Below are 17,722 nucleotides of genomic sequence, written 5' to 3' on the forward strand. Positions count from 1 at the left end.
GGCAAGACAAGTGCAACAGAATATTAGTACCCACTACACTTCCTAGCAGGCTCCATTCACTTAAGGACAGGACCACAAGTGAGAGATTATGCCAACCACAGTCAACTCAGAAAGCCAGTACAGAAAGACATAACTGATAAGAATGAAAGTGGCTGGAGGATCCAGGAAAGTCAGAAGATGCTTCTACACAGACAGTTTGGCTCAAACTGAACCAGTTATACAGCACCAACACAAACATCCTAGGAACTGGTTTGCGACTGGGAATGTAGCCACAATATCTGCTGATTGTGAACCAAAACCAAGAATCACAGTATTCTAAGTCAGAAAATGCAGGGTTGTTTCCTGCTTCACCAGTCCACTGAGATGCACTGATGCACAAATCCATGTCCATTTGGGCTCAGTGCTGGTTTCTGGCACACACAAGAAATGAGAACAAGGAGGTTGAAAACAAAAATGATATCGGGATGAAATGCTTTCACTCCCATGGAAGTACTTGTTTACCTTCCGGCCAGCTATGCTTCAGTGTCAAAGCAGATAATGTGCATTTTATACAGCTGTGTAGAAGGGGCTTTAGTCTTGCTCTTGCCTCAGCCTTATGACACAACTTTGTTGTTCTCCAAGCATTCTTGCATCTAGCATTGTTTCATTCGTGGCAATTAATGACTTAGTGCCAGCAACTGTCGCTATAACTCTTTACATTGTGTGGAACAAATCGACTGTAGGAAGGCAGTGGAGATTAAAAAGAAGAAATATCATGCAGCACTAAAATTTTAGATCAGTTTTTCAATTTTCTGTTGAACCAACCCTTACAATTAACCTGTAACAATCAGGCCTGTAGCAAGGGGGGGGGGGGGGGGTTTCAACCCCCCCCCCCCTGAAATTTTTCAGGTTATTAAAAAAACCTGGTTTACTCATGAATTTTAACTGGTTAACCAAATCCCCATGCTAAGTCTATGAGATGCAAAACATTAAGAGTTCCTCCAGGCACTATCTCAAGCAAATATTGACAAGTTTGTAGCGGGGGGGGGGGGGGGGTTCAACCCCCCCCCCCCCGAAATTTTCAACACCCCTCCCGAATTTTTTTTCTGGCTACAGCCCTGCTCTAAATCACATAAATCTTAAGATATGTCATAATAATAGACACTTCTGGATATTCACATCTGGAAGGAGCTCATTCTCTTCTGGATGGATTTCTTCTCTTTTGCTTTTCAGGTTTTCTACATAAAAGACCCCTGCTAATTGTCCTGATCTATCCGTCCTCCTAATCTTTTGTTTCATCCATCTAATCCAGGGCTTACGAAACTCTATGTCATGACATATTAGTGTATCACCTGTACTCCCTAGGTGTGTCACGTGAAAAATGCCCTCCCCTCTTTCCATTACAAAGACTGCCTGGCCTTGAAAATTTAATAATAATAATAATAATGGTTTTGCATGGTTTGATTTAATCTTGATGTGACACCATGCCTTACTGATGATTTAATCAGAGTTGGGCAGTCTTATCTTAAATTACAGTTTTATGTAAATATTCAAAAAACATTTTACCTCCTGATGCTCAAGTAATGTAATTTTATTGGTCTCTATTTTTATTTTTGAAATTTACCAGTAGCTGCTACATATCTCACCTTCAGCTAATACTCGAGGCAATACGTTTTCCCATTTTTTGTGGTAAAATTAGGTGTTTCAGCTTATATTTGGGTTGAGGGTATACGGCAATACTTTTCATTGTTATTTGCCTTTTATTTTTGTTTTTACTAGTATTTATCTTTTTTATATAGAGGGGTATATGATTATTTTTTCTAATATGTGGAGAAATGCAGTATACAGTAGTATAAGCTGTTTATGTATTATTAAGGATATTATAAAACATGGGTGTGATACGATACCTATATTGCCTTTACTGATCCACATTTTGAACTGCAAAAGGGTATTTTTTTTAAAAAAACCCTCCCAACCTGGATGTAAATTACTGATTTTTAAAGAGTTACGATTAATTTCCCAGTTCCTTCCAGATTATATCACTGTATTTAAAAGCTGAATATCTTTTAAAACTTCTCTAAATGGGCAAAGCAAAGTTTAAGTCTTGAGTAAGAGGACTCCGCAACCTTGACACACACACACAGAGCCAAGAAGTAACCATTAAATCATCTGAGCCTGGCCACTAATGAAAGGCCTTACTGTTCTCTGATCAGTGCCATGTGTGCAGCTGAATGTTAACTCACTGTTGATATCAAAAAAGGCAAAGTATAGGGAGCAGCAGGCAAGAGAGCGCCACAACGTAGTTGTGCTACAGAGCAAATGGGCTTTGCTCCACGGAAATGACTTGGCAGCTGCAGTATGCACATGAACAGATGCAAGAGATATGGTGACTTCCTCACTAGCCTCCAACAGAGACTGATGAAAGATGTCCTCATGGCAGGGGTTAAGCTCTACCAGAAAAGCTAACAATGAAGACTAGCCTGACCCTGCATTCCCTGTTGCCACTGGTCTAGACTCCTGGGCCTCAGGAAAACACCACCAGGTACTGTTTCTTTTGCTCTAAGGAAATGCAGAAACCATGTTGCTAGAAAAGTATACAGACGTAACTGCTGGCATATAAAAGAGCATGGGTTTACTGAGTTCCAGGCAGCGGTTTTTGATAATATCTCTCAGGATACGGACTTCTTTCCTGACCAAACAGCTTGTGCATATATTTAACTTTAGATAAAAAATACAAGCCAATTAAATGTAATAGCTTCAGAGACTTATGAGCTATTTTTACATTACCTAGCTAATGCATAAATACATTTGACTTGTGTCTTTATATTTGACACTAGCTGAGCCCAGCCACGCATTGCTGTGGCGAAGTCTGGTGGTATGGGAAATAAAGTATTGAGGAATTCGTGGTAGTTAAGGTAAAGGGTAAAGGTTTTCCCCTGACATTAAGTCTAGTCATGTGTGACTTTGGGGGTTGGTGCTTATCTCCATTTCTAAGCTGAAGAGCCGGCGTTGTCCATAGAGTCCTCCAACGTCATGTGGCATGACTGCATGGAGCGCCGTTACCTTCCCGCCGGAGGAGTACCTATTCATCTACTCTCATTTGTATGTTTTTGAACTTTAGGGTTGGGGGAAGCTGGGGTAACAGTGGGGGCTCTGTCCACTCCCCCAATTCAAACCTGCGATGTTTCAGTCCAGAAGTTCAGGAGCTCAGTGATTTAACCCACTGTGCCATCAGGGGATATTATTTCCTAAAGCTTCTGAATATACAATATTTCTGAGTTTTCTTTGTCTGTTTTAGGCAAGTATGAATGGTGTAATTAGGCAAAATGACTTTGGTAATACACACTGTTTCACTCCCTTCTCAGCTTCCTTTCTGGAAGAATCCTTTCTTGGGAGGTGTTAGCTGGCCCTGATTGTTTCCTTTGTGGAATTCCCAATTTTCCTGGTTTCAGAGTGTAGCTCTTTATTTACTGTCCTGGTTTTAGATATTATATTGTTCTGTATTATTCTACCACAGTAATTATTTCATATTACAGTAGAATCTCACTTATCCAACATTCGCTTATCCAATGTTCTGGATTATGCAACGCAGTCTGCCTTTTAGTAGTCAATGTTTTTGTAGTCAGTGTTTTAAACTGACTGTGATGTTTTGTTGCTAAATTTGTAAATATAGTAATTATTGCATAGAATTACCACACATTGAACTACTTTTTTTGTCAAATTTGTTGTATAACATGATGTTTTGGTGCTTAATTTGTATAATCATTACCTAATTTGATGTTTAAGTGGCTTTTCTGGAATCCCTTATTATCCAACATATTCACTTATCCAACATTCTGCTGGCCTGTTTATGTTGGATAAGTGAGACTCTACTGTATATTGATAATCTTATATTATCTGCTTAGAACTGGATTATATGAGGCCCCTTCTACACAGCTATATAAAATGCACACTGAAGTGGATTATATGGCAGTGTGGAGTCAAGATAATCCAGTTCAAAGCAGATAATATAAGATTATAAATGGGTAATATAGCTGTGTGGAAGGACCTTGAGTCTACACTGCCCTATAATCCAGTTAAAATGTGATAATCTGGCCTAAGTGAGGCCTAACTCTGCCTGTCTCCTGGGCTGAGTGGGTTGCTAGGAGACCAAGTGGGTGGAGCTTAGCTTTCTAACTGGCAGCAATTGGATAAAAACCATTATTCCTCTCCGTCTAATTAGGACTTTATTTTTCTTTTCTTTTTGTTGTCAGAAACTAGGGGCAAGGATGGTGGATTGTGCTGCCAAATTTCTAGGTTTTGGGGCATGTACTTTTGTTGTTTAGCGGGAGGAATGGACACCATTACTATTATATATATATAGATTGAGAACATTTGTTTCTTTTCTCTGAGTAATGCAATAATGAGCTGCCCTGCTAAGTAATGCATGGTGAACTAAAAAGTACCCATGAATTTTACCTCAAACTGCAAGATATCTACCTGACCCATACAGAGACTTGGAAAAGAGAGGAGGCCTGGGAGTGTAGAATGCAAACCCTATTCAATCCATCCGCTTGTTTCTGAGCAAGTATGTTTGGAGACTGGAGACTGGGGATTCTGTTGGGGATTTTAAATGTTGTAAAGCAATTTACAATTCTGCAGTTCACAACAGCAGTATATTTCCAGCATCGGATCATTAGCAAACCTGTGCCACTGGAATTATTGCATAAACACAGTGAGTAGAAAGGTCATTGTACAATGAACAGAATGTGAAATACAGTATGATTGCACTTATCCATAGATTTGATATCCATAGTTTTACTTATCCATGCTTCATAAATATCCCTTCCTCCTCCAGAAATGTTTGTGAGCTTCTCTAGGGGCCCATCCAGACAGCACCTTTAATGCGGGACCTCCCACAACAAAAAGGGGGGCTGTCTGGATGACGTTTTTGGAAAACACGAATTAATTCACCACAAACCAGGAAATCCCTGGTTTGTGGTGAATTAATTTGTTCCAGGAAGGTGTGGGATAAACCTACTACTTCTGCTGTCTGGACTTGCTGGGGGGGGGGGGGGGGGGGGGAGAGAGAGAGAGAGAGAGAGAGAGAGAGAGAGAGAGAGAGAATGAATTATGCCAGGAGAGCTTCAGGAACACTGTAATGGAGGCACGGTAAGGTTTTGTTTTTGTTGTTTTTTTACTTTTTAAAGGGGTTTGGGGGGAGGAAGTTACAATATGCTACTGGTTCACGTATAGTCAAAAAAGAGAGAAGCTATTGGGCCCTGGTAATCTAGGACAGTGCTGTTCACCATTATGCAGTGAGAGTCTCAATTGGACAATGGCATATGAGCAATTCATACTGTGTCAGCTATATACTATGTCTATATCATATGGTTTAACCTTTCATGCAACTGATTTAAATCTACTTTGTGATTTATTTATTTATTTATTTGTTGTTGAGGCTTGGGCATGGTGGTTCCTCCCAGACTCTGGAATTTGCTTCCTAGAGAGACCTTGATGGCCTCATCTTGACTTGCCTTTTTCAGGCAGAAGAAAACATTCCTTTGCCATCAGGCACTTATGGACTCATGAGAGGTGGGCATTAGGGTTGGTATGACTGGGATTTTGGGGTGGCTGTATAGTTTTTAATGCACTTTAATATTTTATGTTTGATGGTTTAATGACACAAGGGTTTAATTTTTAAAAAATGTAATACTTATATTTTAATGCATTTACACTGTTTTAATTTGCATTGTTTTATATTTATTGTTAGCTGTCTTGAGTTCCTATATTGGGAGAAAGATTAGATGAAAATAAAGTAAAGAAATTGTGGTTCTTAACCTACTCTAGATTTTAATCACATACAGGATAGGGTCTGGAGAACAAGCCCTATGAGGAGTGTCTTAAAGAACTGGGCATGTTTACCCTGCAGAAGAGAAGGTTGAGAGGAGACATGATAGCCATGTGAGGGGAAGTCCTAAGGAGGAGGGAGAAAGCTTGTGTTCTGCTGGCCTGGAGACTAGGATATGGAATAATGGCTTTAAACTACAGTAAAGGAGATTCCACCTGAACATTAGGAAGAACTTCCTCACTGTGAGAGCTGTTCAGCAGTGGAACTCTCTGCCCCAGACTGTGGTGGAGGCACCTTCTTGGAGGCTTTTAAGCAGAGCCTAGGTGGCCATCTGTTGGGGGTGCTTTGAATGTGATTTTCCTGCTTCTTGGCAGGGGGTTGGACTGGATGGCCCATGAGGTCTCTTCCAACTCTGTGATTCTATGAATCTAGAATGATACATCTACTCTGTTTTGATTTGAACTTTATGTGAGCAATCCATGGTGCTGAACATAATTTGAAGAAATGATTCTGCACTTTTGATAGTTTTTTTAAAAAAATTCAAGCTCAGCTCCAGAAGAGATTCATTGTACTAATGACACATGAGATTAAAGTTATAGGACCCATCAATTGTATTAACAAAAATATATCACTTGTCATATGGTCATTAAGTTATAAATGGTTGGTAGCACAGTAAAGGTTTAATATCTCATCCAAATCTTGCACTTTACAAATGAATAAATACACTGCCCTATTCAGCAGTAGCCTGAATATCATTACCCAAATGCTGGCGTTTGTAGCAGAAGAGCCTTCAGTGAATTGGAGAAAGGTTTCATGTTTTAAATCTCTTTGCACATGCTTGATAGTACGTCTCATGGAAATCAGTGGGGCTTCGTTTAGACTGAGTGACCATGCATAAACAAAACCACAGAGAGAGGGGCAATTTAGCAGTTGCAAAATATGAAGTTGAACTGGTCATTTTCTTCAGGAAATATCTTCAGGATATTTTAAGTACAGCCTTACACAAAATGTGCAGTTGGAAACAATTTTTGCAGTACAGAAAACAAACAGGAAAAATTAGGAAAATCGAAACATTGGATATTGCCATAAACATGTATGAAAACATGAACAAAAATTCAAGGGGTGTGGTACAAGGAAAGAATGAGAAACGCTTTGGCGTCCACAAGTTAGACAGCCTCTGGGCCTTGACGACATTCTATTAAGAAAAGGACATTCTTTTGCAGCACAATATTGAGCCAAAAGTACAACATGTCATTAAACCTGAGGAAAAATGTAGTATTGCTACAACTAGATTTAAGTAGAACTACACAATATTTTTATGGGTAGCTGATAAGCAGAGTAATAACATCACAAGAAGGTCATTCTTCTTGCAGAAGAAAGAAGGAGGAGAAGAAAGAAAGTAGAAGAATCAACCTTCAAGCAAATATACAGTAATAGGGTAGGGAAATTTCTTTTCTTCTCTAAGAAGATTATATATTAGCAATTTTCTACTTGGTTAAAGAAAATCTTCAAGAAAATGCACAGTATTCTAAGACTATTCATCATTCTGAATGTATTATGTGATATTCTTTTCTATACAGAAAGTGTTGTTTCTTGCACAGAAATAACTGGGTGCAATTTTTGCACAGAATAAATTCCAAACTGCAAACATTTCTTGTTAGATATTTAACATCTTTGGCATAACATTCCTACTTATGGCTATCCACATCTCTAATATTGTGTTTGGTAGCAGGTTCTTTGCTGGCTGGATTTATGACTTGGCAGCTCTTGAAAGTAGTCATGGCTTGTCTAGCACATTCTTGGTAAGTGTTAACTAGAATAATGTGCTGTTTTCTTATATTTTAAAAATATATATTTCTAAGTGCTAATGCATACTTATAGTAAAGTAATAATGTACTTCTGCATTTGTTATATTTTAGACATTATTATAAGTAGGTTAAATAATATTTAATTCGTAATATTCTCACTATTAACTAATATGTAAAGAATTGAAATAAATTCAATTAAGGCACTAAATGTTTAATTATGTTTAAAGGTAAAGAGTGCAACAATGATGTGTTCATTATTGATATTCAGAAAACAATTTTATCTATGTCTGAACAAGGGCAAGGAAGTCCTGAAATATCAGTGTGACTTAGGATGCATCAACACTGTAGAATTAATGCATTTTGCTCAATTCTATAGAATCATGAAAGTTTTATAAGGTCCTTAGGTTTCTCTACCAAGGATTGCTGGCACCTTAATAACTAAAAATCCTAAGGTTCTATAACATTGAGTCATCATAGTTAATGCTATCAAACTTATTGAGTCTATAGTGTAGCTACACCATTACAAAATAGTGAAAGTAACTATTTTAAAAAAAACAACTATGTTTTGTGAAAGTCTAATAAGAATATATTGAAGTACAGACACTAAACCTCCAAACTGTTATAAAAACTCCACATATGTGTTCAGAACTAGCCAGAAAAATAAATTTGAATATATGAAAGAGGCATATAAGGAGCTCACTAGGAATCACTGTCAAACACTTTTTTTTCCAGAAGGTAAACTTATCCTTAGAAATTACAAACTGTTGCAAATAGCTCTAGAAAATCTTGAGGAGGAGCTGATATATATATTCAGACATAATCCATTTCATTCACTTTAGTTTTACATTAAAAGGGGAAGGGGTGTAAAAAAATTATTTCTGCAGACAGGAAACCTATGAAGCAGCCTCATGCTGAATCGTCTCTTTGTTTTACCTTGTGCAATGCTATCTGCTTCAAGTACTAGTAATATACTCCAGCATCGTTCCAGCTCTGTTACTGGAACTCCGTCTAAATTAAACTACAAATGATTGAAAAGAGGATTTTCTGCACAGACAGCTTGAGAAATTTCCCTTGCCTAAACAGAGCAGAGAGTTTTATTTTGCCATTTCATTCCATGGCTCAGCTCTAAGAGTTTTGTAAGGGAAAGAAAAATTTTCTGGATTGCAGCATTAGCTCTTTAGTCAGTGATGACAGAAACCACAAAACCTTCATTTTACTAAATTTGAATTGAAACCATAACACTTCCGTTGTTTCTGTGGCTGTAATCTCTGTTTTGCTAGTGCAGAGACACAACAGCCAAACCACTGGCTCAGATTTTTTAAATGTTCCCTTTCTTACCTAATTTTTATAGTCTCATGATTGATGATTGATTAAAAGTTCTGGAAAACCTCCATAAAATTGTGCCATTTTAGCAATCCCTATAATAAGTGATACTGAATTCTGATCTTTATATTGATGTCAGGACCACATGGCTACTATTTTTATTTGTTAAGAGGTAAAACTATGAAAATGTGAATGTGATTAATTAGGTACTAACAATTAAGGCCATTATTTTTCCACTAGGACTTGTTCAGGTTTACTTCTAATCTGGCACCTACTGCTAATGCCTGCTATTGCTAAAGCCACTTTAGTCAGCTACAAGCCCAACATTGTCATTTTCCTGGCTGATGACCTTGGCATTGGAGATGTTGGCAGCTATGGAAATGATACAATCAGGTAAAGAGCTTCAGTAAAGGTGTTGTATTCTACCATAACTCATTGCACAATATAATCTGGAATATCAGTAGGGCCTTTATTCATGTGCATCAGTGCACACAAGCTCCATATATTCACACTGTATTAAATTAAAGGTACAAACTAAGGCATTTAAGAACATAAGGTCAGTCATGTTAAATAAGATGGCTCAATGCCTTCAGCTCAAGGGCTTCTTTACAACAGGGCTTCTTAAACATTTTCCTCTTGTGACCTCACTTTGATTGGGAAATTTTTACATGCATACCCTGTTTCCCCGAAAATAAGACAGGGTCTTATATTAATTTTTGCTCCCAAAGATGCACTAGGTCTTATTTTCAGGGGATGTCTTATTTTTCCATGAAGAAGAGCTCACATTTATTGTTGAACAACAAAATGAACATTTATTATATACTGTAAAGTAGTTGTCATCACAAACCAGCATAACCAGACAAACTATGAATCCTATCAAGAATTTCTTGTTACTACCATTATTTACATGTACAACAATCAGGGGGCCATTTTCTCCCCTCTGTTGTTTAACATCTATATGCGACCACTTGCTCAGCTGGTCCAAGATTTCGGGCTCGAGTGTTATCAATACGCTGACGACACTCAGCTTGTGTTAAAGATGGAGGGCCGACCGGATTCTGTACCCGACAGTTTTCATCAGTGCCTCGAGGCTATTATTGGATGGTTGCGTTCCAGTAGGTTGAGGGTGAATCCAGCAAAGACGGAGATCCTATGGCTGGGACGACCGGGCAGTGGGGATATCCAGTTGCCAACCCTGGATGGTGAAGCGCTATGCCCGACTTTACTGGTAAAGAGTCTGGGAGTCCTCTTGGACCCTTCATTGACGATGGAGGCCCAGGTCTCCGCCGTTACCAAAACTGCCTTTTTTCATCTTCGGCAGGCTAGACGGCTAGCCCCCTATCTGTCTAGGGACAACCTGGCTACGGTGATCCAGGCTACAGTCATCTCGAGACTGGATTACTGTAACGCCCTTTACATTGGCCTTCCTGTGTCGGTGATCCGGAAGCTCAAATTGGTGCAAAATGCAGCTGCCCGGCTCCTTGCGGGAGTCCCGATAAGATGCCACATAACACCAATCTTACGGCAGCTGCACTGGTTACCAATTGAGCACCGGATCACTTTCAAAGTGATGGTGCTTACCTTCAAGGCCTTACATGGTCTAGGACCGATGTACCTGAGGGACTGCCTCACTCCCTACAAACCCCTGAGATCCCTCTGTTCTGAGGACCAAGACCTGTTGGAAGTCTCCAGTTTTAAGACTTTGCATCTAACTGCAACTAGACGCAGAGCCTTTTCAGTAGTGGCGCCATCTCTCTGGAACACCTTGCCACCTGAAGTTCGTGCCTTGCGGGACTTGTTGGCCTTCCATAGGGCATGTAAGACACACCTGTTTCGACAGGCTTTTGAGTTCTGTTGTTGATGTTTTAAAAGGTGCTTTTAGGATGTTTTTAAGATGTTTTTAAAGATGTTTTTTAAAGAGGTTATTAAGATGTTTTTTAAATTGTTGATTTTAGCCGGTTCTTGTAAGCCGCTCCGAGCCCTAGGGGAGTGGCGGCATATAAGTTTGAAAAATAAATAAAGAAAATAAATAAATAATATAATAGAATATTAGTATAGAATGATATAAAATATATTAATAGGATAATATAAAATGGAATATAATAATAACAGAATAATAATATAATAATATTAAAATATAATAGAATAATAATATAATGATATAATAATAATAATAATAATAATAGAAAAATATAATGATATAAAATATATTAATAGGATAATATAATAATGGGATATAATAATAGTAACAGAATATGATGATAATAATATGGTAATAGAATAATAGTATAAAATAATAAGTTTCATGGCATAGGATAGGAATAGGATGAGAGGAGAATCCCAATACGTCCTGTACCTTTAAGAAGCTGAAGGAGCAGGACGAGTGGAAAGCCCTCTTCCTTCCCTCCCACCATCCCTTGCCCTGGCTCCAGGAGCCAATCAGAAGCCTTGGGGGCGAAGGGAGCATGGCCAGGACGGAGCCTTGTCTCCGAAGGAAGAAACGGCAGCGTAGCAGCAGCCATGGAAGGTTTTTCAAGCCACGGCTGGAGGACAGGCAAGGCAAGGCAGGGCAGGGAGGCACAGAAAGCAAACACTTTCTCTCCCTCCCTCCCTCCCTCCAGTGTATGAGTGCTGCTTTAGTCCTGCAGTCATGCTTCCCAATGGAACTCTCCTGCAGCCTTAGTTGCTAGGTCTTACTTTCAGGGGAGGCCTTATATTTGGCAATCCCCCCAAACCCCTACTAGATCTTATTCTTTGGGGAGGTCTTATTTTAGGGGAAACACGGTATAAAAATATGTGTACAAATCAAGCATTTACTGTTAATAAATTTATTTTAAAACAGTTCTTTGCTACATATATAATTTTACTATTTATTAGAGATGAAAACCAGTTTACATACTGGTGAGATGGATGAGCTTGTTTATTTTTACATAAAGAATTAAATCTTGGCTGAATATTTGACACTGCAAGTCATGTTTTTCATGTCATGCTAGCATGCTTGGTTTGCAGGCTCAATCACAGAATATATTCTGTTGATTCTCCTTTTTTTCTTCTGAATTGGGGGGCCACAATACAGGGTTTTATGGTCTATAGGTAAATGTCTTCCCCTGACATTAAGTCCAATTGTGTCTGACTCCGGGGGTTGGTGCTCATCTCCATTTCTAAGCTGAAGAGCCAGCGTTGTCCGTAGACGCCTCCAAGGTCATGTGGCCAGCATGACTGCATGGAGTGCCATTACTTTCCCACCAGAGTGGTACCTATTGATCTACTCACATTTGCATGTTTTCAAACAGCTAGGTTTGCAGAAGCTGGGGCTAACAGCGGGAGCTCACCTGACTCTCTGGATTTGAACCAACGACCTTTCGGTCAGCAAGTTCAGCAGCTCAGTGGTTTAACTCGCCTCACCATCAGGGGCTCCTCCAACTTGGTCTATACCACCAACTTAAAAGGTCCCAACTTACAAAGAGGGCCATCAGCCTAAAATGGGCCCATATCCACTTCTCTCTTGTTCTCATCCAAGTCTCATAGAATCCTATAGTTGGAAGAAACCTTAAAAGCCATCCAATCCAATCCCATATTTGTCATGCAGGAAAACCCACTCAAAGCTCTTCCAACAGGTGGCCACCCATTCTCTACATAAAAAGCTCCTGAGAAGGAGACACTTGAGGACACATATTCCACTCCCGAACAACTCTAACAACCCAGACAATTCTTCCTAATGTTTAGGTGGCATCTCTTTTCCTGCAATTTGAACCCATGGCTCCATTGTATACTAGTCTCTGGAGCAGCAGGAAACAATATTTTTGCTGGATCCCTTCCCTCCCCCCTCCCATCCATTCCCACCTCCAACTGACTTCTTGTCTTCCCAGTTCTCCTGCTCCCTCTCCTTTTTATTGAGTTGGATCCTAGGAACCTCTATTTTCTGGTTGCCTGCTTGCCTGGCAAGCCAGCTGCCTGTCCAGCCACTACTTGACTTCCCATCACTTTGCTCACCTGCCTCTGGTGTGCATCCCACTTTCAATCTTGTGCCACCTCCTGCAGCACTGGGGTTTGGGGTTTAAGGATTAGATGTTAAACTGCTCAGTCAGAGAAGTCCTACGCCTCACTAAACTACAAGTCCCCAAATTCTGCAGGAGGCAGCCACAGGCTTTAAAGTTCTATGCACACTCTATACCTACTCTAGTCTTTTTTTATAGAATTTTAAAAATCAGCTTTGGTGCAGGTTTGAGTCCCAACAAGCCCCCCAATACCTGGGCTTTCCCAGGAGGGTGGCTACATGCCATCTCAATAACAACCGGGATAGCATGTAGCCAGCCCACCAAAAACTCCAAAAGAACCCCTAAAAAGTAAAAAAAAAAACTTACCTGGGTGCCATGTCCCCCCCCCCCAACCACCACCACCAGGCCTTCTGACGCATCATTTACTCATGCCAGGAGGGTGTGGGGGAGGAACCTAATGGCAGCCAGGTAAGTTTTCTTTACTTTTGGGGGGTTCTTTTGGGGGTTGGGGGTGGGGGTTGGTGTCCTCTCAGACCTGGAAACTGAAAAATCAAGATAGGTGTGGCACTCCAAGGCAAAAATCCCTTTGACTGTAAGTAACACACCAGCTGATTAAACAGCAAGCAGTATATATATATATATATATATATATATATATATATATATATATAAGCAAAGCAGTAAAAAATAGTAAAAAGTACAATCCAAAAAGTAGTCATCAAAGAATGTCTTTAAAGCTTCAGTTTAAAACCAAACTATCAAACTGTAGAAATTCCATAGAGCAAGGCAGGTGAAAACAGGAAACATAGCAAAACAAGACCATAGGCAAAACTTGGATAAAATAATTTTAAAAAAAACAAACATTAAATCCTAAAGGCCAACTGGAATTAGAAAATATCCTTGGAAACACCTTGGAAACAGAAACCTTGGAGGTGTAAAGCAAAGTTGCCGCGACTGTTAAATGAAAGCTACATAAATCAATAAAAGCCTTCCCCAAAATCCTAGACTGTGAGAAATACATTCTTTTTCCCTTTTAAGGTAGCTGACTGATTAGTATCTCTTTTCTGTTGTAAACGAGCAGATTGTCTGAGTTTCTGAGAGACTTCCCTATCTTTACTGTAAAACTGCCTTCAGTTCAAGGTTATCTTCTCACCGCCACCTGGAGAAACAGCCTCCGAGTTACTACCAGACTAACTCAGCAGAACTCAGTGAAAGGTCTTCCCCCGACAACTCCCCTGGCTCAAACCTCTCGTCTGACCCTTGCTCATCTAAATTTAATTCTGGCTGTTCAGGCCTCTCATTAACACTTAATTCCGGCCCAAGCCCCTCAACTGAAGTATCATTCCCTTCATGAACCTCAGGCTCAGGCTGTACAGTGGGAAAAGACACAGATTGAACAGGCTGACATACAACACTGGGTTGTGGATTGGGTCGGAGATTGTGTGACGCGGTCCCTGGGCTCAATCCACATAGGACCCACACCTGGTAAGACCCAGATCTTACCAGTTGTTTAATTACATTTTACTGGAGGTGTCATTTAGACACTTCCTGTAAAACTGAGACAGGTCCTGGTTTTGGGGCCTAGTTAAGGGACCCCAGGTTTAAGAAACTCTTCTCTAGAAGAGCAACTGATAGAGATTTGCTGCTACTTCTACTTAGGAAACTGTGTATCCATTTTTACATAAAGCTATTTATGGCCCCATCTTGCATGAATGTGTGTAATCCCACTTTACAACTGCCACCATTTAATTATGTTCTCCAAAGATGTCTCACTTTGTACCTGCCCCCATTGGTAGCCATCACTACTGTCATGGATCAGCCTGGTGTTTGATGGAACTCCAGACTGTCTTCATCTCACGACTGTGGTCAGAGAAAAGCATGTAAACATCTATAGGCCAGTAGGGCAAATCATTGATAATCAAGCCCTAGCCTTTGCCCCTTCTAAACTGCCATAAACATCCAGATTATCTACTTTGATCATCTGGATTATATGGCAGTTTAGGACGGGCCTAAAATAGCAAAAGCTGCAGCAGTTTGTTTTTTACTAAACCTACAGAGACTGGCAAGATTCAGCCCCATCTCTACTTTCCCCACTGTTGGGTTAATTAAGTGTAAACTATTTTGGCATTTTGAACTCAGTTTGCCAATATGTGTATTTTGAATACCATTGTGCAAAGAGGCAACTGAAGGAAATCAACTGAAGCTTCTGAGAACTTTACAAAGGCAGCCCCATGTAGAGTGCATTGCATTAGTCCAAGAGGAATGTAACAAGGATATGTACCACCATGGCCAAATCCAGCTTCTCCGGGAACAAGCACAGTTGACACTCTAGCTTTAACTGTGCAAAAGCACTCCTGGCCATTGCTAATATCTGGGCCTTTCGGTTCAGAGCTGAATCCAGGAGCGCACCCAAACTGCAAACCTGCATTTTCAGGGGAAATGTGATCCCATCTAGCACAGACTGAATCCCCCTGTTCCCAATTAGCTTCCAAACGTAACAAAACATCCTCTATTTGATTTCCAACTATTGTGCTGTTGCTGTTTTTCACAGGACTCCTAATATTGACCGGCTAGCAAAGGAAGGAGTCAAACTTACTCAGCATATTTCTGCGGCTCCTCTCTGTTCGCCAAGCAGAGCTGCTTTTTTGACTGGCAGATATCCCATCAGATCAGGTTTGTTTTGACAATATAATCTTGGCTAAATCTAATTATTTTGTTCCAACAAGAGTAGACCTCAATCGACACGACCCTGATATATAAACATGTATGTATCTTCCATTGCTTTAGTAAATCTTCTCTAGTTAGAATTAACAACTGGATTTAAGACCACAGTCTTCAGTTACAAAGGAAATTGATATCAATATAGGAATATCACAGTTGGCTACAACTTCTACTAATCTAAACCAACCTTAGACTTTTTAAAAGATATGCTTGATTAGGATACAGGCTGGATTGGCTAAGTAGAAGTTTATTTAAATTTATTGAGACTATTTTGGAATAATGTATCAATGTTTCTGCCTTCCTATTAAGAAAGTTGGCCCTATTCAGGTTTCACAAAGTATAGCCTAGCATCAGGGATAATCCAAGTCATGCTGCTGCCTCAGACTAAAAATGAGCAAGCCAACTGACTAGTAAATTAATATTTTCTGCAACACTGTGTGATGGTGTTCCCCACAACACCCAAAGGAAGCAAAGTCACTTGGATAGAAGGGCATACAACACACAGCTATTTCTACTAATGCCTTGCTGTGACCTCCCAACATCTACTGCCTGAGGCAATTGTCTCACCTTGTATAATGGTTGGTCTGAGCCTGCATCACATATTCAATTTATGCTGCTTAAAACAGGAGCGGAGGAAATACCGTAGTTTAAGCCTTGCTGTTAGAACTTTAATTGGATCACTAACATATGTTCAAGGTCCTAGTTCTTTTCATGTCTATACTTTAAATTTCAGGTACAGATCAAACAGATGTGTTTCGTGTTCTTCAATGGCTTGGTAGTTCAGGTGGTCTTCCTGCAAATGAAACAACTTTTGCCAAAATATTACAGAAGCAAGGCTATACCACCGGTTTAATAGGTAGGATTCTTCCGTTAAACTAACTCTAGCCAAAGATTTGTGTTTCATTATAATGGCTTCATTTCTATTTTCAAACCAATATTGAATCCAGCTTTGGCAGCAGCTTTTAAAACAGTAGTTCTCAACCTGGGGTCCCCAGATGTTTTTGGTCTACAATTCCCAGAAATCCCAGCCAGTTTACCAGCTGTTAAGATTTCTAGGAGCTGAAGGCCCGGGGACCCCAGGTTGAGAACCACTGTTCTAAACAAAAACAAAGCTATTGTCTTTGGAAAGACTTTGAAAAATGTCATGGTGGTAGTGGCTGTGTACCCTTAAGTCAACTCGTGCTTATCACAGGGTTTTCTTGACAATATTTATTTAGAGGAAATTTTGCATTGTCTTCTCCTAAAGCTGGGATAATATTACTTGTTCGAGATCAGACACTGAGATCCTATGGCTGAATGGGGATTTGGATTCTAGTCTTTCAAAGGCCCATTTCAACACCCCAAGCACTACACCACATTGATTGGTGTACCTAGAAAATATAGCTAGTGCAAAATATTGCTACCAAGATTTCCTATTTAGAGCCAAAGGTTCCATTGTTTTGTTGAGGCTCTGTGTCCCTAAATCCTCAGTATCTCTTCCAATCAGACACGAAAGACAAGGAGATTTTAAAATACAATAGCTTTAATCTGCAGAGTAGCACTAAGAGGTGTGCAATAGAAAGAGCGCCACCCTAGACTGATCTGCATCATGTGTTTTATAGTTGACCAGAGTAGAATAAACATGCACACACACACACCAAACTTTCCCCCTTTCCTTCTTCACTGGTGTCCTTCACTGGTGTCTCTGCTTTGCAAAACAATTATTTTTCCCTTTCCTGCACTCCCCCTCCTTTGTCTCTTCCAGGTCATTCTAATCTCTGAACCTTTCACACATTTTTCATCTCCCACTGTGCTAGCAAGAGCTATCTTTTTCCAACTCTTTTACTCCCTCCTCTCCTCTCTTTAACCCATTTTGTTCCTTTAGTAAAACCCCATCAAATTCAGTTTGTTTCCCCAATGTATGTGTTTCCAATTGAGAATGCATCTCCACAAACCAATTACCTTGAGCTACTCCAGATCAGCATCAGTGGCAAGTAGCTAGAATGCCAACCCCAGAGTCAGCTGAGGAGCTGTATGGCATGCTGCATGGCAGCTGATCGGGGGTGCAATGCCAAAACGGGTTC

The 17,722-nt window shown here is 39.9% G+C and overlaps 1 protein-coding gene across 11 annotated transcripts in view; it reads left to right on the top strand.

The window, feature by feature from the left end:
* Nucleotides 1-2,228: 2,228 nt before the first annotated feature.
* The window catches only part of LOC100557882 (arylsulfatase H), a 28,853-nt gene continuing 13,359 nt past the window's right edge, over nucleotides 2,229-17,722 (top strand). Inside the window, exons 1-7 of one of the 11 annotated variants that reach the window (XM_016992364.2) lie at nucleotides 2,230-2,521; nucleotides 5,420-5,553; nucleotides 7,167-7,247; nucleotides 7,542-7,611; nucleotides 9,181-9,333; nucleotides 15,490-15,611; nucleotides 16,393-16,515. In XM_016992364.2, coding sequence (XP_016847853.1) covers nucleotides 7,562-7,611; nucleotides 9,181-9,333; nucleotides 15,490-15,611; nucleotides 16,393-16,515 — 448 coding nt within the window. In that variant the 5' untranslated portion in view covers nucleotides 2,230-2,521; nucleotides 5,420-5,553; nucleotides 7,167-7,247; nucleotides 7,542-7,561. Of the gene's footprint in view, nucleotides 2,522-5,048; nucleotides 5,554-7,166; nucleotides 7,248-7,538; nucleotides 7,612-9,180; nucleotides 9,334-15,489; nucleotides 15,612-16,392; nucleotides 16,516-17,722 lie in introns of those variants that run through there. The other 10 variants (XM_062975309.1, XM_016992362.2, XM_062975311.1 and 7 more) reach the window with 10 other exon arrangements.

The sequence above is a fragment of the Anolis carolinensis genome, chromosome 3, assembly GCF_035594765.1.
Source record: "Anolis carolinensis isolate JA03-04 chromosome 3, rAnoCar3.1.pri, whole genome shotgun sequence".
In the NCBI taxonomy this organism is placed as follows: domain Eukaryota; kingdom Metazoa; phylum Chordata; class Lepidosauria; order Squamata; family Dactyloidae; genus Anolis; species Anolis carolinensis.